General features: G+C 48.6%; 1 protein-coding gene across 1 annotated transcript in view; it reads left to right on the forward strand.

The window, feature by feature from the left end:
* EDEM3 (ER degradation enhancing alpha-mannosidase like protein 3) overlaps positions 1-21,754 on the forward strand; it is a 925,252-nt gene that overhangs the window by 351,152 nt on the left and 552,346 nt on the right. Inside the window, 1 exon segment of the mRNA XM_069641064.1 lies at positions 20,872-20,977. Within this exon segment, the coding sequence (XP_069497165.1) occupies positions 20,872-20,977 (106 nt within the window).

Below are 21,754 nucleotides of genomic sequence, written 5' to 3' on the forward strand. Positions count from 1 at the left end.
TTCAGTGGCTGTATTGGCTAGAAATGCCATGGCAATGATGGCCAGGTTGGACAGGGAACTGTGGCTGTGCATGTTGCACCTAGTAAAACACCTGCCAGACGAGTTCCAGAAGTAAGCTAAAGCCATAATCGCAGATGGCAAGCCAGTCTCGGACCACATGATGGACACCTCGGTGGACACAGCCCATTGCGGCTTTAGACAAATGGCACCCAGCACAGCCTTACGATGTCAGGCCTGGATGAAGGCCACTAGCTTTTGACCGGAAGTACAGGCTAAAATTTTAGACATGCCTTTTGATGACCAGGAACTATTTGGAAAGCAAATAGATAAACACTTGAAAGTCATCAAGTCGGACACACTGCTAGGGCCATCAGTTCCCGAAGAGACAAGGAGAAAGACTGCCGTCCCTTTAGTTCCTTTCGAGGCTCCAGTTCCAAATACAGATAGTACAGCAGGTCATTCCAAGGCCGACACCATCATTGGGCTCCTACCAAACAGGAAGCAGATACCAGCAAAGTTACACTAGGTATCGGAACGAACAAAGCAAGAGGGGGTCTGGCCAGGGCAGAACCCAGGCCAAGAAAAATGGACTCCAGGACAATGCACCTCCCGCATCGCACCCCGTGGGACGACGCATATCTCAACAGCTGGGGACAATGGGACACCATTTTACTTGAGACACACGGGTACTACAGGTGGTAAAAGGGGGCCACATGATGGACTTCATACAGCGACCTGCATCGCAACCTCAAACAAGGAAAACGCACTTGCTGGAACAAGTGCGGGCAGAGATCAACAAACTGATGCAAAAGGCTGCGATTGAGTGGGTGCCGCTCCAGCAAAAGGGAAGGGTTTTTACTTACATTTTATTTCTAATAAGGAAAAAGAATGGGCAGTGGCGTCCAATACTAGATCTAAGGGCCCTCTACAAATGTTTGTTGCCTCAAATTCAAAATGGCTTCTCTCCTGCAGGTCCTCCCATGGTTCAGAAAGTGCGACTTCATGGCCACATTGGATCTAGAAGACACCTACTTCCATGTTCCCATCCATCCCTCCCACAGGCAGTTCCTTCGGCTCGCTGTCGGTGAACAGCACTTCCAGTTCAAGGTGCTCCCCTTGTGCTCTTCACAAAATATCTAGCTATGTTTGCTGCCCATCTCAGACCATCGGGTGTACATATTTTTCCATATCTAGACGACTGGCTCGTAAAGGGGGTTTCCCTGAGAGCAGAGTCGGAGGCAGTGATAAGGACTACAGTCCTCTTCCAAAAACTTGGCTTCTCGATCAACGAAGACAAATCCTGTCACGTACCAGCTCAAACAGCCATCTTCCTGGAGGCAGATCTAGATACTCGAGTTCCAAGTGTTTGTCCCTCTCCAGACAGGATGACGGCAATGCAAAATCTTATTGCATGGTTCCAAAGAAAGACCAGCGCCACTGTAAGACGATACAAATTCGTCCTGGGTACTCCTGTATCTTCCTCGTGCCCAATTGCAGGCTGAAAATGAGACCGTTGCAGGAGGAGCCAGACAAGCAATGGGTCCAACGTAGCCGATCATGGGAGGACATTGTGCACCTCACACTACTTTCCACAAGGCCTTGAAATGGTGGGCCAAGGACACCAATCTAGTACAGGGCATGCCTTTCCAAATACCCACGTCCACTCGAATCATAATGACTGACGCCTTGCTGTCGGGATGGTGAGCCCACTTGGGTGATCTACAAGCCAGTGGAGTTATGGTCACAAGCAGAATCCTGCCTGCACATAAATGTGCTGGAACTCTGGGCCATCCGATGGGCGCTGAGGTCTTTCTTGCCAGTACTCAAGGGATAGGTGGTGACACTGCAGACGACAATACCACGTCAATGCAATACACAAACAAACCAGGGCGTACAAAATCCAGCTTCTTGTCACTAGAAGAGCAAAGACTCTAGAATTGGACATTGCAGCACAGGATCTACATGAGGGCAGAACATCTTCCCGGGTAGGACAACGTACTGGTGGACAACGTCAGGAGTTAATTCCTACAATCCCACGAATGGGAGCTAAACAACCAGGAACTTAGAGAAGCTGTTCCGCAGGTGTGGCAAGCCAGAGATAGACCTATTTGCAACATTTGAAAACAGAAAATGCAATCTGTTTGCTTCCAGGTACCTGGAAACATACTCCCTAGGAGATGCATTCTCAGTGGATTGGAGGGGGAGTTCCTTTACGGCTTCCTTCCAACCCCTTTAATTCCTTGCATGCTCTGCAGAATGAACGAACAACCTTGATCATGAATAGCCCCGACATGTGCATGTCAGATATGGTACACTGCACTTCCACTAACACGGGAGAACCGTCTCCAACCACATCCACAGCTACTGTCACATCACAAACAACCCAGCCAGCCTTTCTCTCAGGGGCTAGCTCCTCAGCAGTGAAATTTCCACAACCTTGTGCTAGACTGAGATTGCTGGCGCATACTCCGAGCAGCCAGGCCTCCGCCCACAAGGCAAACATATGCCAAAAAGTGAGGGTCCGGGGGGTGGGGGGGAGATATATGTACGTTCTGGCACTGTTTGATGACGGCGCCCTACGAACCTATCCACAGATGTGATGTAAAGTTCCTTTCTTTGAAGACAGCCTCCATAGTAACCATCATGTCAGCCTGACGCATTGGGGAACTACCGGCGCTTTCCATCAAGCCACCATTTAACATCTTTCAGAATGATAGTCGTACTCCAACCTCACCCTAAATTAATTCCTACGGTCATGTCTTAGTCTATTCTGTCGGGGTGGATTGTATTACCTACATTCTTCGCCAAACATTGCATTCACTGGGTGTGGCTACAACACTGAAGTTCTACATGGAAAGGACAAAGGACTTCAGGGCCTCCACAAGGCTTTTCATTGCATTCATAGGATGCACCAAGGGTTGATGCTTCTCCAGAGTCTGGCATGTTGGGTCTCCAGCTGCATTACCCACTGCCACCAAATAAGAAACCACCCGCTACCATCCACACCAACAGCGCACTCCACCAGTGCGAGAGCGGCTTTGGCAGCATTTCAAGCAGGGGTGTCTCAAAAGACATGGTGTGCGGCCACACGGAGTACACTCCACATGTTCACCCGGCATTGCTGTTTGGAAGAAGACAGCAGAAGGGAAACAGCAGTAGGACAGGCAGTGCTTCAGCACCTATTTGCTTAAGGCAGGAGCAGCCTAATGTTCTTTAAATGTTCTCTCCTTGTCCTGGATTCCCGTTGCTGTTGCGTGTACTGTGCTAGGCTAACTTCCTCTAGCTGAGATCTTCTAAAGGTATGGGTAGCGTTACAGTGCTAGATGGGTTATATCAGATATATATATATTTCTGAGGCTTGTGGAATCTGCTTAGCTCACATGCTGTGCATAGGCCAACATCTAGTGGAAGCTGCGGAGTATTAGTTTGTTTTTCGAAACTCGAAAATGGGCGTCGACACAGGCGTGCCAGTAATACTATCCCTAGTGTGACGTCCACTGTACCCAAGATCCCTCACGCGTCTAGGATCCTCAGATTGTTTTTTTCCGCCATACTGGTCGGAAGCATCTTGCGGAGTCCCCTGGCCTTAGCCATACTTTTGCTGATAATTGAAATTTATAATTCCTTATTGACATCCTTCCCCACCCCAACGTCGACCCTCGACACTCGACGACGGCTGGAGAAGACATCGGCCGTCGGCTGCCGCACGACGGATCTGGGCCTCGGAAGGCCGCTGGCCTCGGCCCGGGCCTGGTAGGCCGCTGGCCTCGGCCCGGGCCTGGTAGGCCGCTGGCCTCGGCCCGGGCCTGGTAGGCCGCTGGCCTCGGCCCGGGCCTGGTAGGCCGCTGGCCTCGGCCCTGCAAGTAGGGAGAGTGGGGGGTGGTACATACTCTTCACTCTTGGTATATAGGTACACCTTATCTTATATATTTCATACACTTACCAGCCCGCTGCCTTTAGGTGCGTATGGAGGGTACCCCTTTCCAATTCTGCCCCAAGTGCAACCGCAAATACCCTTGGGTCGACAGGCACGCCTCGTGCAATCTCTGCTTGCCGAGGGACCACCCCGAAGCGAACTGCAGAGCGTGTAGTAGGTTTAAACCTAAGACACTTAAGGACCGTTCAACTAAGCGTTGGGTCCACCACGCCAGGCAGGCGGCCATGGCAGCGGAGGGCGCCTTCAGCGATGGCAGCGACGCCGTACTTTCGGACGGCGAGGGCATTACGGCGTCGAAAGACGGCCGAGCGCAGGTCCCCGACCTCGGAAGGTCGTCCGGCAGGGCGGCTATGGGGAAGACCCACGGCGACGCAAGCGCTACACACCCTACACACACTAAGCACACTAAGTCCAACCGAACCTCGACGACTTCGACTTCTCGGAAAGAGGCACAGATAGAACGGTCCGACTCGGTGTCCTCTGGGCGCTCTCGATCGAGATCGCCTCATGACGCAAGGCAATCATCCACTCTTGCCAAGAGTGCCTCGCTCCCTAGACTAACGGAAGTTCGATCGTCGGAGGACGAAGACGACTTCCACCCCCAGGCCGCGCTCCAAGAGACGGAGCCCGCAGTTAACACCAGCGAGGCCCCACGCTCGAAAAACACAGATACCTCTCCCGATCCTCGACGCCAGGCGTCGAAAGTCTCCGGGGCCTCCAAGGGACAGGGAAAACATTTTTCCACGCACGGGGAGGGGGGGAAACAGCAGAAAGCACATTCTTCCACTCCTGTACGATCATCCTTCCCCCCCTAAGCAGACAGACAAATACAAGTCTACTGAGAGATCAACATCCAGCAAGGGTACCCTTGATAAGTCCCCTAATTTGCCTACTAAATTCATCCCCTGTTCCAAAGAATGGTCCAGTGAAGACATAGACAGGGTCATGTCAAGGATGTCTTCCTTGGCTGATTTCTACAACAAGAATCCAGAGCATTTCCTCTCGTATGACCCTCAGGGGGCCACACCCTCAGGTTCCACTGATCCTATCCCCCTAAGTAAAAAGGCCCGGTTCGAAAGACCTGAACCCTTCGAGGTGCAGCCTTACTCTACTCCATTCCCTGAGGGGGACCAGGAGTTTGAAATTATGGAGGAACAAACCGGGACGGAATACTATGCGGATGATGAGGATCAGGAGGAGGGAGAAGATGAGCAGGAAATTTACAGAGTAGATTCCCCGGTAGACAACGAAGCCCCAGTTACCGACTCGCCAGTCGATAACCAGCCCCTCCTTAATGAGGTTCTCGCTCGAGCGGCAGAACATTTTCACATCGACACCCACGGTGTACAGGAGGAAAGGGACTTCGCAGAAGAGTTGGTGGGAGAGAGGAGGCCGGTCGCTCAGACCATCCCTATCCTTAAATCCATCCAACGAAGAATAGATCCGTCCCTGGTGAACCCAAACCTCACCAGAGCAGTCAACCCCAGGGTCGAAAAGCTTTTTCGGGCAGCCCAGTCTGACCCTCTCTATATAAGAGGACATCTTAAACCAGACTCCCTAGTTGTTACCAACACTCGGAAGAGGGCTGGAACACCCTTATCTTCATCAGAAGCTCCTCCCGACAAGGAGAGCAAGAAACTTTACGGGTTTGGCAGGAAGGTAGCCTCAACGTCCGCCTACCAAGCAAGGATTGCTAACTCCACCTCCCTGTTGGCCAGCTACAACTGCCATCAATGGGAAGAGGTTGCGGCGCTCATAGCCTCTGCTCCTGAACCGTTAAAGGGCCAATTGGCTCGGATCTCGGCAGAAGGGAGAGCCGTGTCTGGTTGCATATTAAAAGCAACTTTCGACGCCGCGGACAACGCAGGAAGATTGATAGCAGAAGGTACTGTTATCAAAAGACATGCGTGGTTACGGCAGTCGGGGTTCAAAACAGAAACTCGGGCTTCATTAATAGACAAGCCGGTGGAACCCGATCTATTGTTTGGGAAAGCGGTCGAAGACGCACTGAAAAACGCCAAGGACGAATACGAGACACTGAAATCCCTTGGCCAACTAACCAACAAACCCCCTAACCAGAGTGGGAATAGTAATTTTCGTCGCCCACGCGGCCAAAATTGACAAAGAGGCAACTATGCCCAGGGACAGGGCACACAGTGGAACAACAGCCAGCAGTCTACCCAAAGTTACGGCAGGGGTAACAAAAGAGGGCGTGGAAGAGGCAGAGGCAGCCCCAACAAGGGAGGTGGCACGCCTCCACCAAAGCAGTGACGCTCAGTTCAGGGTCCCTTCTCACGCAACCCCAGTAGGGGGACGCATTTCCAACTTCACCCAGGCTTGGGAAGGGATCACTTCAGACAGATGGGTGCTGTCAACAGTGTCCACAGGATATTGTATAGAATTACTGCAGCGTCCCCGGAACCATCCTCCACGACAAAGAGTACACTCCTTAGAACATCAGAAGATCCTTCTCGAGGAGATTGCCATTCTGCTAGAAAAGGACGCGATAGAACTCGTCCCAGGACACCAGGTAAACAAGGGTATCTATTCAACTTACTTCCTTGTGCCAAAGAAAGATTTGACAATGCGCCCAGTACTGGACTTACGGCCTGCCAACAAGTATGTCAAGCCCCAAAAATTCTGTATGACCACGCTACAAGAGGTAATCCCCCTCCTAAAAAAGGGGGATTACATGGCAACCTTGGATATGAAAGATGCTTATTTTCATATTTCCATGCTCCCGGCGCACAGAAAGTACTTGCGCTTCAAGGTGGACAGTCGCCACTACCAATTCAAGGTACTGCCCTTCGGGATAGCTTCAGCACCAAGGGTATTCACCAAGGTACTGGCGGTGGCAGCTGCACACCTACTCAGGGAGGCAATCCCAGTGTACCCTTATCTGGACGACTGGCTCATAACGGGGGAAACCCCAGGAATTTGCAGGACAAACATTCAAAGGACTATCGACCTCCTCCACGAATTAGGCTTCTCAATCAACGAGAAGAAGTCAAGCCTAGTGCCAAGCACCTCAAAACAGTTCCTAGGAGCAATCCTAGATACTCAGAAAGGGTTGACCTTCCCTTTGGAAGAGAGAATTCGGAATATACTACTGCAAATTCCACATTATCAGTCCGGTCAACAAATAACGGTACGCAAAGCAATGCGGTTACTGGGCATGATGGCGTCATGCATTTACCTGGTCCCCCACGCGCGACTGCAGGAATGGTTGACGAAACAGTGGTGGTCAGGCAAGTGGTCAGTGGGACTATCTAGTGGTCGTTTCGCCAACACTTGTACAGAGCCTACACTGGTGGACAAGAGAGAATCTCGCAAGGGGAAAACCCTTTTACGATCCCGAAGTACAGGCAGTGGTGACTACAGATGCATGCCTGACTGGGTGGGGAGCTCACCATCTCCACCACACAGCTCAGGGTCTCTGGTCTCACTCAGTAGCCAAGAACCACATCAACCTGCTAGAGCTTCTGGCAGTATTCAGAGCGCTTCGGGCGTTCGAGCCCCATCTAATAAACTTGTCGGTGCAGATCTGGACGGACAGCACGACAGCCATGTTCGATCTAAACAAGCAAGGAGGGACTCGTTCGCCAAATCTGCCCAAGCTTGCCCAGAAAATCTGGATATGGGCACTCAGACGGAACATCTTCCTGTCATCGCAACATGTTCCAGGGGAGCTCAATTCCCTATCGGATGCTCTAAGCAGGGACTCCCTCCCAGAAGAACACGAATGGGTCCTTCACAGAGAGATCGTAGAAGATCTCTTCTCTCAGTGGGTTTTCCCCACTATAGACTTATTCGCCACAAGCGAAAACAAACAATGCCCAGGATTTGCATCCAGGTTCCCCCAGCCAGACTCCCAAGGGAACGCCCTGTGGATGAACTGGTCAGGGATGTTTGCGTACGCTTTTCCTCCAACTCCTCTCATCAGGAAGGTAGTGTACAAAATAAACAAGGAATCGATGACGCTCCTCCTAGTTGCTCCCATGTGGGCAAGACAACCGTGGTTCCCACACCTACGCAGGATGGCGGTGTGCGAGCCCATCAAACTTCCAGCCTGGTACAACCTACTGTCCTAGCAACAAGGTCAAACAGTGCACCAGCAACCCAACTCAATGAACCTGGCAGCATGGCTCCTGAGGTCATAGAGTTTGGACATCTCAATTTACCACAGAGGTGTATGGACATCCTAAAAGAATCCAGGAAACCAAACACAAGGCACTGTTACTTTGACAAGTGGAAGAGATTTGTTATTTGGTGCCAGAATAAACAAATCAACCCGGTTGATTGCACTCCTTCCAACATTGTGACATACATGCTCCACCTGCTGGATGCAGGATTAATTTTTAACTCTCTGAAAGTACACCTGGCTGCCCTCTCGGCTTACACCACATCCCATAACAAGGTGTCGTGGTGGAAAGTACCAGTAGTTAAAGCCTTCATGGAAGGAGTAAAGAGACTTCACCCTCCTATTTCTAACCCACCGCCAGGATGGGACCTTAATGTGGTGCTAGCTAAGCTCATGGGCCCCCCTTTCGAACCCATGCATAAAAGTAGTCTCAAACACCTGATTTATAAAACTGCCTTCTTAGTAGCCATTACCTCTATAAGAAGGGTCAGTGAAATTCAGGCTCTGTCAGTGCAGGATCCTTTCTTTACTGTCCACAAAGACAAACTGGTTTTACGCACACACCCTAGGTTCTCACCTAAATTTATATCTAAATTCCATGTAAACCAGTCCATCGAGCTTCCGGCTTTCTTCCAGAACCCGCAAAGCTCGGCTGAGGTGAAACTACACACCCTAGATGTGCGTAGGGCGGTCCTCTACTATGTAAATAAAACCAGACGGCCAAGGAAAACAGATCAACTGTTTGTCTCCGTAGAGACATTCAGAGAGGGAGATCGCGTCTCTAAAGGCGCTATCTCGAAGTGGATTATCAACTGTATACAGCTGTTTTACTCTCTTTCTGAAAAAACTCTGCCTTTTACGCCAAGAGCCCACTCTACTAGAGGCATTGGGGCCACTCTGGCTTTCATTGCAAATGTTCCCCTCAACACCATTTGCAAAGCAGCTACTTGGAGCTCTATTCACACTTTTACTCAACATTACTGCATTGACACTCATTCCAAGACAGATACACAAGTGGGACAAGCGGTTCTAAGACACCTGTTTGCTCATGACTCTTTTCACATCCCACCTCCTTCTGGTACTGCTCGCTAATCTATGCACAGCATGTGATCTAAGCAGATTCCACAAGCCTCAGAAGGGATAAATTACTCACCGTAATCGTATTTCTGATGCTTGTATCTGCTTAGATTTACATGCGACCCACCCTTCCTCCCCTCCGAGAGAAGGCGCATGATTGCTGGTAGTCTTACCTTTCTGTCTATCTGCTTGGATTATCTGTACTCACGCTACTCCTCATGCTTCCTCATGTCAGAAAAAATACAATCTGAGGATCCTAGACGCGTGAGGGATCTTGGGTACAGTGGACGTCACACTAGGGATAGTATTACTGGCACGCCTGTGTCGACGCCCATTTTCGAGTTTCGAAAAACAAACTGTAATACTCTGCAGCTTCCACTAGATGTCGGCCTATGCACAGCATGTGAATCTAAGCAGATACAAGCATCAGAAATACGATTACGGTGAGTAATGTATCCCATATATATATATACATATATATATAATCCTCATGCTATCAAACAAGTTCATACTACTTTACCTTCCTGATGCATAGATTCACATGCTTGAATAGAACAAGATCCAATGCTGGAGAACTGTTACTTAACAGTAACTGTATTTCTCGAGGATTGGTATCTTTCATAGATTCACATGAGCCCGCCCTCCCCCTCCAGTCAGTCATCAACTGTCAGCCTTCACGGATCACAATCTGAAGTTGGCTGTCTGGGGTTGAGCTTAAGCCCTGCCATCTCATTGGTTAGGGTCTAAAAGTACCAAATGAGGTGGAGAGATTACACAAGTGTGAGGCTACACATGCCCTATGGGGCCGGCTGTGTAGCATTTCCCTAAGGGAAAGTTTTAATATAGTTTATAATTATTTAAATTAGCAAGGATTCCCATTCTGACTGGGAATATTCAAGCATGTGAATCTATGAAAGATAACAATTCTTGAGAAATACAGTTACAGGTAAGTAACTAAGACCTATCTTGACCCACCCTACGCCAGAGGGGTTAGTGTTTCAGGCAGCCACTATTAATACGTGGCCATCCACCTCTAATTTACTGACTGAAAGAGAGTCAGAAAAGTAGGATGCCCTTGTGGAAAAGGTTTTCTCCTCCAGAAGCATGGCTCTCAAAGCCGTGATTGCTTCGTATGCAGTCGTGAAGTATACACACACGGCCTGTTGAGGACAATGGAGACAGCAGCAGAGCATATCCAAGCAGGCGAAATACGGGAAGATTTTCTGTGCTTGGTGATGATAGTGAATTTATAGAGCGCTCGTACGCCCAGAGGGATCATGGCGCTTAAGCAGGAACCACCACATATAAAGTACAAAACTGACCTAGATCTTATTGGCAGAGATATGTCTTCAATTGTCTACGAAAAGAAAAGTAATTAGGTGTGCCCCGAAGATGGAGAGGAAGCTAATTCCACAGTTTAGCAGCGGCCACTTAAAAAGCACGCCCTCCAACATGAGAGACGCACCTGCTGTACCTAAATCCAGCACAACGTCGGAGACGGAAGAGGTCGATTGGGAACATAGGGGCAGAATGTATCCCTTAAGTATCGGGACCGAGCCCGTAAAAGACCTGGTGCTTAATGCAAAGGGATTTTAACTGAACCCTTTTGATGACCGACAGCCAGTGAAGCTGGTGCAGAACAGGAGACATGGATGTACGATAGGGAATACAACCCACCAACCTTGTTGCAGAGTTTTGCAGGACTTGCAGACCAACAATCAAATACACAGGTTGCGCTAGATGGCAGGAGTTGCAATAATCCATTGCACTTAAGACAAGTGCCGCCACAACTGGCGCATGGAACTGGGAAGGAATAAAGGAATAAAGGCTGAAACGTTCTGTAGGACCCTCAATTTGTAGTGGCCATATTGACAAACTGATGCCACTTGTGCTTCCACCCCTACATTCTTAACAACTAGAGCTGGACTAGTGCAGGTGCCAAAAGTACCAGTTGTCCATGAAGTGGAAGCAGAAGAACAACCCACCACCAAGATCTCGGTCTTATCCCCATTCATGTTAAGGGAATCGTGGCCCATCCACCCCCCCCCCCCCGCCCCCACACGCAAAAATCCTCAGCTGGGAAGCGGGATCAAGATGTAACTAATCGAGTCGCGCAATAATTGGTTTATCGGCATAGGAGTAGCACTGGAGCTTAACCCAAGGCCCAAGACACCAGTGCCAGAAACATTAATCAAAATGGGGGAGAGTGCTAAGCCCTGAGGGACCACACTGGTGAGAGAGACAGAAGCCGAGAGAAAAGGTGGAAGAGAAGTCTGTGAGCGTCAATCAAGAAAAGAGCACCAGGATAATACCTGACCAGCGATTCCCGCTCCAACAAGCCGGCCCAGCAGGTTGGGATGATCGACTGTATCGAAAGCTGCTGAAAGATCTAGTAGTACTAGCGCTCCTGTTCCACCCTGCTCCGTTGAGCCAGGTCATCAGTCATGGAGACCTGCACGCTCTCTGCGCCACGGCTGGGGCGGGACCCAGACTGGAAAGGATACAAAAAGAAGCTTCCAAAAAAGAGCCAAGCAGAGGGGATACCAAAGATTCCAGAAGTTTCATTAAAAAAAAGGGAGAAGTGAAATGGGGCAAAAATTAGACTAACAGGATGGGTCCAAAGAAGGTGCTTTTTTTTTATTTTTTATTTATTATTTTTTTTTGCAGCAGCAGTCACCAGAGCGTGCTTCAAATGAGAGTAATGGTACCAGATTGACAAGAACGATTAACTGCCTGAGTCAAGAAGTAGGCCATCACACTTGACAGCTCCTTACAAATAGTCCGGGGAATAGGATCTAAAGCTGACACATATGTCAGCGTTAATGTAGCCTTTCTGCTATCCTCAACAGAAAAGGGGGAAAAAAAGACAAATGTTCCTTGGGAGGAGAAACCACAGTGGTGGACGATAAGACACCAGTGCCAGAAACTGAAAGTGAGAGAGAATTGCGAATAGTTTCAATCTTCTCCACAAAGTATTTAGAAAGGGAGTCTCACAGCTGCTGCGATGATACCTCTAGTTGTGCGGCAGCAGGAGAAGATGGTGATCACTGGTGGGCTGCCACGCACTGCAATCTGGCGTGGACATTGCAGATTGAGTGGGCAGAGCTATGGTGTCTGCAACAGTACTTGAAAAGGCAGGCTTAGCTACACAGTTCGGGGTGTTCCCCCTTATGTTCATGCAAAGTTGCCTGACATCGCCTTTGACGGCGAACACCTGTTTGGACTGTGAGAAACCTGAGGGTATTCTCACTCCTATTCCCCATGTCTGCGCAGGTGGCCAGGGATAGCCCATTGCTCTTTGATCCTGACCCTGGGGGTGGACAAGCAAGGGAGGATCACCTGAGTGGAGGATCTTTAGAGACATGGTATCCCCCTTTTCCTACTAATGACCAAATCCATCCTTCCCCTGTCTTTATGGGCTATTGTGAGTCAACTCCCCTGACTTCCCCATATGTGACTACTGACGGCACTGTGACGAAGAGGCAAACCCGGGAATAATGAAGACTAGGTGTTTTTACCACTCTGGTACTGGGACGAAGAGGCCTGCTGAGTTGTGGAGGTTGGGCATGTCCCCTTAATGATGGTCAGGCATGGGCTGATTGTACATCACACCTGCAGCCTGTTAAAGGCCCCAAAAGAGGCCCAATCACATGTCGGGAGATGCAGTAGCAGTGATGGTGAAGCAGCAGCAAGAAAGGTCAAGAGAAACAGCGGGGAGCTGTAAGTGCAGCATGCAGGTTGTTCATGGGAGTGCGACCCGGGAGCTGGGACTACGTGGAACGGAACAAACGCTATAAGGGGAGCTGTACAGCAAGGCTGACCCTTTTTCTGGTGCTTGAAGTGCTCATTCTCCTGGGGCCAGAAGCCGACCCATGAGTGCCTGAGGAGCAGAAGGTGGAGCCCGGAGGTGGAGAACAGAAGGCAGAGAGATCTGCGCTGCGGGAACTCCTAAAGAGGCAACGGTGAGTTTCTTTGAAAGCAGAAACCCGGTATGCAAGTGTTTAAGCTTATACAGAGGATTGCTTTTTAGTGGCGTGGCCGTGTTTACATGAAGGCACATGCTGAGCACCTTGTAACAAAGCAATCTACAAAGATATAAAACAAAAAGATGAACTGAATGAAACTGTTAACAATTATTGAATTCCGAACTGAAAGAAAAGCTTCACAAACATATCTTCATGCTTATTGAATACTGAATTGAAAAGCAACTTAATAAATAACCAGATCTGTTACCTATGAAGATTGCAAATGAATGGAACTTTGCGTAAATAAAATCATCATGTGCCAATCTCAAAAGTAGTGTAACTTTGGAGATGAACTTTAACAAGTGAACCAAAGAAAAGCATATTAAGCAACAGAGTGGAAGAAATTGTAAATAAATAAAATATTCTTTGAAAAACTGAATGAACTGCAATTCTCAGTCAAGATATTGTGTACAAAGACCAACCATATACAGAGGGTGCAAGTGTGGCACAGAACTTAAAGAAAACTGAAATATACCATTACAACATTGAGCGTGAATCTTGGGGAAGGGAACCCTGAGGTTTTACCTGCCTATTGACTTGAGGACGGAGTCTCAAGGTATTTTGTGTGCTGGCATCCCTACACATTGTATAGATTAGTTGTGAGGGAAAGTGTAGGGTTTGGACACAGATTCCTAAATTGAACTCTTTAACTCAGACTTTTCTTAGTCGTGTTTTGGTAGGGAAATCCCACCATAGTATAGGGCAAGAGAGGTATTTTTTTCCATCCTGATTATTAGGTTAATGAAGTTTTATTTCTAATTCAGAAGCTGTTGTCTGTGTCTTACTCCACAATGCATTCACAGGACCTAGAACCGATGAGTCTTTGGAAAAATGTGAAGACTCCAAGCTGGCTGTTATGTCACTAGCCCTGGCTGGGTAGCAACTGGCCAAACCATCCTTTAACTTCTCGTCCAATGGTAGCGACCTTCGTCATATGTCCCACTCAGGTGGACGGTACAGCCCCTGCAACGCAGACTGAGGCATTTCCCATGCTCTGGAAGGGGCAGGGAAGCCTCTAGGGGCCAACAGACGGCAGCAGCAGTACCGGCCCCCTATGTTTCCCCGGTTGAAGGGAGGATTGACGAGCACTTGCCTCAATGGCAGGCACCTCCAATGCCTGGGCATTTCAGCTTGCCCAATGGGTGTATTGTCTTCCTTTATTGAAAAAAAAACCTCCAGATAAGCCACTCCCCTGATGCCCAACAGCCGGAACAGGAGCTCCAGGAGAAACTGTGAGCCATGTTTAAGTGTACCATGGAAGAGGTACCTCCCGAGCAGAGGCGATCGGCTGGCATCCCCAGTATTTCCTGCTACCCAGGAAAGGGGGAGGACTGCATCCCATTTTAGACCTCCTGGCCTTGAAGTTCCCGAGGAAGGGCAAGTTCAAAATGATAACGTTGCGACAGATTCTCCAGGCTCTACAGTTGTAGCATTAGTTTGTGTCATTGGATCTGCAAGATGCAGATTTCCATGTGACGATCCACCAGAGACACAAGAGATACCTGAGATTCCTCATAGGGGACAGGCACTACTAATTAAATTTGCTCCCATTTGGGCTGACATCCGGACCCTGGGCCTTCACCAAGCTGATGGCTGAAGTGGCAGCTCCTCTCAAGAGATCCGGCATTGATGTGTTCCCATACCTGGACGACTGGCTGTTCTGGGGAAAGTAGCCAGAGCAGGTTTTGTCTCGCCTTGAATGCACCTGCTCGCTGCTGCACAGGCTTGGCTTCTTCCTAAACCTTCAGAAGTCCCACAGTACAAAGCAGAGGCTCCAGTTCATCTGAGCGGTCCTGGATACTTGAGGGGGGGGAGCTTTCCCTCCTGAGGAGAGTCTCACCAATGTAAGGCAAATGGTCAATCTGTTTCAGAGCCATAACAGCTTCTGCAGCATTGGGTCTTCACATACTATGAATATTTCCCGTTGCCAGGCTGAGAATCCTCTGTAAAATAAGCTAAAAACTGATTGTCGCTTGTACAGCTTATTGCTGTCACTTTGGGTCATAGTGTCCCAACCAATGATACTCGTCCTCCTTAGCTCCACCCCTTTTGGTCATCTTCAGACTTTTACAGCACGTTTTCATGTTGGGAGTGTGAGTTTCACGCCTCAACTTTCTTGAGTATTTTGCCTATTTTGATAGTTTATTTCTTCAAATTGTATTCAGTCTGTTACCATTGTGACTTGTCGGCAGCAGGGATCTGTAGCCATTTTGATCCCACCTTCCGTCCGATCACTATGTTGTGTGATGTTGCAATTGAGTTTTGGGCCTAGCACACGCACGCCACCGAGCAGAAGAGCCTCTTCAAGGCCTGTTCCAGGTGCGGTCAGAAGAATGTCTTCATGGAAGACCTCCACCAAAAGTGTATTTATTGCCTGCAACCACACCACGATGTGGAGGGATTCCCCATCTGCCAGTCTCTCCACTACAACAATGAAGAATCACCATCGGCGGCTAGTGTCATGGCTCAAGGAAGGTAAAGCCTCTGACTCTGCGTCTATGCGCAGTTATGCCTCTGCCAGGTCTAGCTGGCCCAAGGAGCGTACTCCCTCTTGCAAGAGGTCGAGATACTTTGAGGACTCTTCCAAGGGGAAAGTACCTTTTTAAAAGGTGAAGTTGTTGCACCCATCCAACTTCCTCGTCAACCAGCATTGCGATGTCTGTCTGGATCGGCGTTGGGCACGAAAGGAACCCCGTCTTTGGAAGGCCCAAGATCGTCCATTCCATCACTGTCAACCCTGTCAACTAATCAGCATTCATAGTCCTAGACCCCGAAGGCGTTGTTGTTGACGACCCCAATACCTTTTTCTAAAGCATAGTCGACAAAGACTCCATCTATAATTTTCGCCGAAATCGCCAACACCATCCGCCAGCCTGCCATATCCTCTGTGAGGCCTCCGAGGGTTCTCTCCAGCCCCTGTCTCCACTCCTTCCATTCTGTCGGAGGAAGAGGAAAAGGAAGAGGAGGAGGAGGAGGAAGTCCTTGAAGATGTCTGCTAACACCCTATGGAGGGTCGTTTTGGCTGGCTTCCACAGCTGACTCCACGGCCTGCAGGAGGGGTGCAACTGCTTCAGCTTGCTTATCATACGAGCCAAGAGATGTCTCTTAGGCCATTTTTCAACTCTCCACACTCTGATCTTAGATTCAGAAGGGACTACCGCCAGTGGCTTCTGGGCCCAGCTCCTGTGGCCAGTCCAACAAGACAGTCTCGGCCCTACCTCCACCAGTGCCTACGGTCCCGCAGCCATCTCCTGTTCCACCGCCCTCTAGTGTAGAGGAGTTGGTCCTGACGGGAATGCACACTAATACGGACACAAGCTAGGGTACAGATGGTACCCAGGGTACAGATGAGTTTGAGGACTAAGTCCCTGCAGACGAGCCACCAGATGTAGACCTACCATCTAGGGACTCTCGCCCGGATAAAGTGGGATTTCCAGTCCGTGATCTCCCGGGCAGCCAAGCTTTTCAACCTGGTTCCAGAGGAAAAGGAGGGATTGCTTTCCAGCGCCGGTAATCCCCGAGAAAGACTGATCTCAGCCCTGCTTCTGGATGACGCCTGGAAGACTCTGTAGCCTTAACTGCTGCGAGGAAGATGTCTAATCAATCATCCCCTTGCTCAGTTCCTCCTGACCTGGAGGTAAGGAAGCTTGCTGTGGAAGGGGGTATAGCCACATGGATGAAACAGTAAAAAGGTACCTTGATTCCTCACCTATCCTGTTAACGGTTACATGTGATTTTTATCGAATTACAATACGAATCCATTTTGACCTAATAACAGCCTAATACCAAAATATCGCATTCCAAGCCCCCCTTTTTTTAATTCTTTCCTCCACCACCAAAACCACTATTCCCATTCCCAACCCCATATATCTATTTTTCTAAAATTCGATATTTTGGTATTAGATCTTTTTTTATTAAGAATCACTGCATACCCCTGTTAACATACTTCTCATCTGCGTTTGTGCTGACATTTCCCCTCGCCTTTAACCGGTCTCTGTCCGTCACTTTCTCTACCGCCACTCTTAACACTTCATCCATCACGATCACATTCCTAACATAGCTGGCTGTACCGCTCAACGGCACTTAAACATTTCGAATTAAGCAATAGAACCTAATGGGGGGAGGGCATTACCGGTAGGCTAATGCCCCCCACTCCAAGGGTTCTACTGCTATTAATATTCTGGCATTTCTTACCGGGATACTAATAGCAATTTTTCCCCGAGTTGAGAAACGGTGGTGAAACAGTTTCTCGACTTGAGAAAAAAAAGAAAAAAAAATAACCACTAGGCGTCCCTTCTCTCTTTCCATGGCGACTCATCGCGCAACCGGGTTCTCGGCGCCAGCAAGGGATAGAGGAGTGCAGGTAAGTGGAATTTGGGTGGAGAGAGGACCGGATATGTGAAAAAGAGGTTGGGGGGGCTATACAGAGTGGGGCGCAAGGAGCGCACTAACCTTCGCTCCCGACGAGGGAAGATGGTGGCCTCGTGCTCTGAGGAGGCTTGGAGCAGGTTCTTACCCTGTGCAATAAGGACTCTGTTCCATGCCATGTTGATTGTCCTTAATCTATGTAAGTCCACCCATGTATTGTCCCCTTTGACTGTTACGTTTACTCCCCACCACAACCTAATCAGAATGTCACTCAAACTCGCCCTATTGTAAGAAGCTTACTGCTTCCCATCGAATCTCATCTTATCCATTGTACATTTCTTTTGAGATCAAAAGAACATTGTTCTTCCCTGTTTATAATTAAAATAAAAGATTCAGACACTTAGTTCATGGCTCTACCTTCTTCACAACTCCCACCCAGGTTATCCTCCTTGTGCATATGCCATGCAGTAAAACCAGAAAAATGGTGGTTGGGTCTCCGCATTAATAAGGCTACAAAAGGTACCCAGGTGCTTAATTGAGGGTTTTTACATCTGGGTTCTATATTGTATTCAGTGCTTTAATTGGCATGGGAAACGAGCTGGGGCTCATCAGGGGGGACGTGGCCTAACAGTAGGGGTCACCTGCACCCTGTTTGGCCATGACCCCTTAATCAGCCTAGGCTTAATGGGCTGCAGGTGACCCACTCCAGGCAGCATTTTGCATTGATAGTCATGCTCTCACCCCCTGGGGGAGAGGGTGCTGATCCCTGCATATCTTAACAGAAAGGGATTATTATTATTGGTATGGTATTGTTTATTTATATTGTGTATTGCCTATACACAGGCAAGTGTTTCAAAGCGCTCAAGGAGGGTGCGAACAGGGGGAAGAACTGTTGCTCAGACCTTGAAATTCTGAGACGATAATAGTCTGCACAGGCAGAGTAAGTGCGTAAAATACATTTAACAGTTTGAAGCAAATATGCCCGACACCGATTCTGCGGTTTTAACCAGTGCGATTTAAGGGGTGAAGACGAGGGAGAACATACAGACTATCTTCAGCACAGTGCGTACGGATTGTGCAAGTGCACAGACCGGTGGGGGGGGGGAACGAGCGGGTCTCCAAGTGCACCCTGTTGGTGGAGACTGGGGTAAGTGCAGAGAGAGCCTCTCTAGGGTTAATAATTCTACTGCAGTGAGTGTGTGAGGGGTGTAGGGCCCAGGGACAAGTTTGGAAGAGACTGGCGGGGGTGCCAGGGACCGGCGTGACTGAGGTACACCTGGCAGCCAGTTAGCAAACTGTAAGGAAGAGGAGGGCGAGAGGAAAAAGCAGAGAACTAAGTTAGCAGGCTAGTGGGAGAGAGAAGGAAGAGAAGAGGAAGGTCTTGAGGAGTTTCCAGGACTTAATAAGATCAGGTTATTAGGTCATTCTTATAGGGCGCAACACGCCAAAGGCTTCAGTGTGCATCAAATCCAGGGTGATGGATCCAGGGTGAAAAATCCAGGGTATAGCAAGATGGATATGGGGTAGTCTATTCATTGCAATTAAATAGCAGTGTTTTAATAGCTTTTTTAAAGCCTGATCTATTTGCGTTATTTCTCAGGTGCAGAGGAATAGAGTTCCAAATACACGTGGCACAGACATTGAAACTAGTGCCTCCAAAACTCTTCAATTTGTGTCTGGGGAGACGCATGATATCAAGAGAATTAGCACGGAGAGCTCATACAACAGGGACTTACTTTAACCTTTTCAGAAGATAGGTGGGGGCCTTATTTGCCAGACATTTATAAGTCTGTCAATATTTTGTAATTGATATGATGGGTGACCGGTAACCAGTGAAGAGATCGCCGAGCCTCGGTAACATGGTTGCCTCTTTCTAGGCCACAAACTGCTGTAAAAGCACCATTTGGGGCAACCTGCAGGATTTTCAGATCGTTTTTTTATTAAGTACCTGCAAGGATTACAGTAGTCTAATCGTGAGTTTAAAAGGGCTGTGGCCAACATGAATATGTTCTTTGGGGATAGGTACGGTTTAATCTGCCTCAAGAGCTTTGTCATGTAGGCACATGCCGCTTTAATCTGTAAAACGTGTTTTTTCATTTTAAGGTTACAATCCCGGTGGACCTTGAGCGTTTTAACCCATGGGCTCACCTTGATTGTGCTATCGATTACTATGAATTGACTATATCTACTCTCAAGTTTGCCCAAGCATTGACTTGAGCCTATCAGCAAGAGTTCAGTCTTGCTGGTGTTCAGGGCCAGCAAATTGGCATCCATCTATCCCTGAATCAGAGAGTACACCCAATTCATGCGCTGTAGGTACTTCTCATAGATGCCAGACATCTAAAGGACCACCTGGGTATTGTCGGTGTAATTGGTATATTTGACGCCAACGCTATCCAGGAGGTCAAAGAGTGGCTGGATGTAGAGATGAAACAGGGAAGGGGAGAGACAGGCTCCCTGTGGAACAGAGGTCAACTGTTAACGGGGGGACCAACACCACCCCTTTTCTTCCTTAATAGTGGCGCCAACACCTGCCAGCCATCCCTTTGCAGAGATGCAGGGGTGATGATCCCTGCATCTCTTATATAAAGGGATTTCTGGTGAGGGACAGCGCCACAGGTTTTCATCCTTAATGGTCGAGCTGCCCCTCAATGGGCATTCCTTTAACTAAGATGCAGCGATCACCATCAGAGCATCACTTACCTAAAGGGATGCTTGGCGGTGGCCGACCCAACCTTTTAAGGATGTAAGGGTGAGGCTGCTAGAAGCCAATGCTTTTTTCCCCCTAAAGTCTGAAGCTCCCGCAAACTAGCTTCAGACATTAGAAAAAAGGCCCCTGCTTCCAGCGGTCTTACCTTTTCCTCCATAATGGTGGCTCCGGCCATCTCTTGGTTAAAAGGGATGCCTGGCAGGTGCTAGCACCACCATTATGGGAAAAAGGCCTTTTCTGCTAAAGCATGAAGCTCTTGCACATGTGGGAGCGCTGCTGGCTTTAGAAAATAAAAAGCTTTGGCCTCTAGCAGCCTCATCGTCTGAGGCTGCCATGGGACATTAGGGAGCCTCGGCAGGGCCCAGTCTCAGAGCCATTTCTGCCCTGGCTCACTTAAAGCCCAGATTCTATTGCTGATTTCTAGAGCAATTTTCCTGCAGAATCGGGCTTTCCGAACAAGTTCTGAAGGAACAAGAGCAACAGATTAAGCATATCTAAATCACCATGAAAGTCATTTTTTGTATTTCCGACACCTGGCCCAAAAATAAGCGAAAGTACTCGAAGATTGTTAACCTTGCTGCTTTTAATATTCTGTTGAATTTCTCTGCTGCAGGAACATGCACGGAAAGCCCTTGATTTTCTTTGGGAAAAACGGCAACGTAGCAGCAACCTAGTGGGCGTTACCATTAACATTCATACCGGCGACTGGGTGCGGAAAGGTAAGTGTCAAGCTGTGTGAGTAGATGCCAGCAGAGTCCCAGCAAATGGTAGCAGGAGACCTGCGTGAAGTGTTTCTATCCGTAGAAACAGGTGTGCATGTTATTAGTAGTTCCTCAGAAGCTAAAAGTATTTAAGGATTTCAATTAACCATCTAATAGCTAAGAAACTACAGTCGATTTAATCTGCTGGTTTTCTTTTGAATGGTGAACACTTTAGCTACATGCGTTCATCAGTGCAAGACTGTCTATGGGTGCAGCAACATAAGCGGACAGTCCTGCAGAATACCAGAGATAATGTTTACCTAAAAAGGCGGGGCGTTTGGATGTCCGTCTTCATTGATCACCCTTTAGTTGCTTGTATTTTCCCAGCGTTACACCGAAGAATTGCGCAGCTTTTGTTGTTGTTGGGGGGGAAATCAAATGTTATTATAATTTTGTAATACATCAAATCACCAGTAATCCACTACACCCAAGAAAAATTTGGCTCATGTCAGTGTTTGAAATCCCCCCCATGCATAGTCCAAAAAAGAGAAAAAAGAAAACCATAGTCGCAGCCGCATCCCACCGCACTTCACCACTAACCTTTCCCCAACAGTTAAACGCCCGTATTTGGTAAAGAAGGGGAGCCACTTGCCCTGTGTGCGAGTCTCATCAAGCAGGTGCGTAAGATATTCTGTTATATATTGTCTGTGCTTTCTGCACCCACTCCTGCTGCGAGGTAGCGCCCCCCCCTTTACCAGAGCTGAGCCACACAACTTTGCGCTGCCACCAGCAGTG

Source organism: Ambystoma mexicanum, chromosome 1q, assembly GCF_040938575.1.
Source record: "Ambystoma mexicanum isolate Mex_15411 chromosome 1q, UKY_AmexF1_1, whole genome shotgun sequence".
NCBI lineage: Eukaryota > Metazoa > Chordata > Amphibia > Caudata > Ambystomatidae > Ambystoma > Ambystoma mexicanum.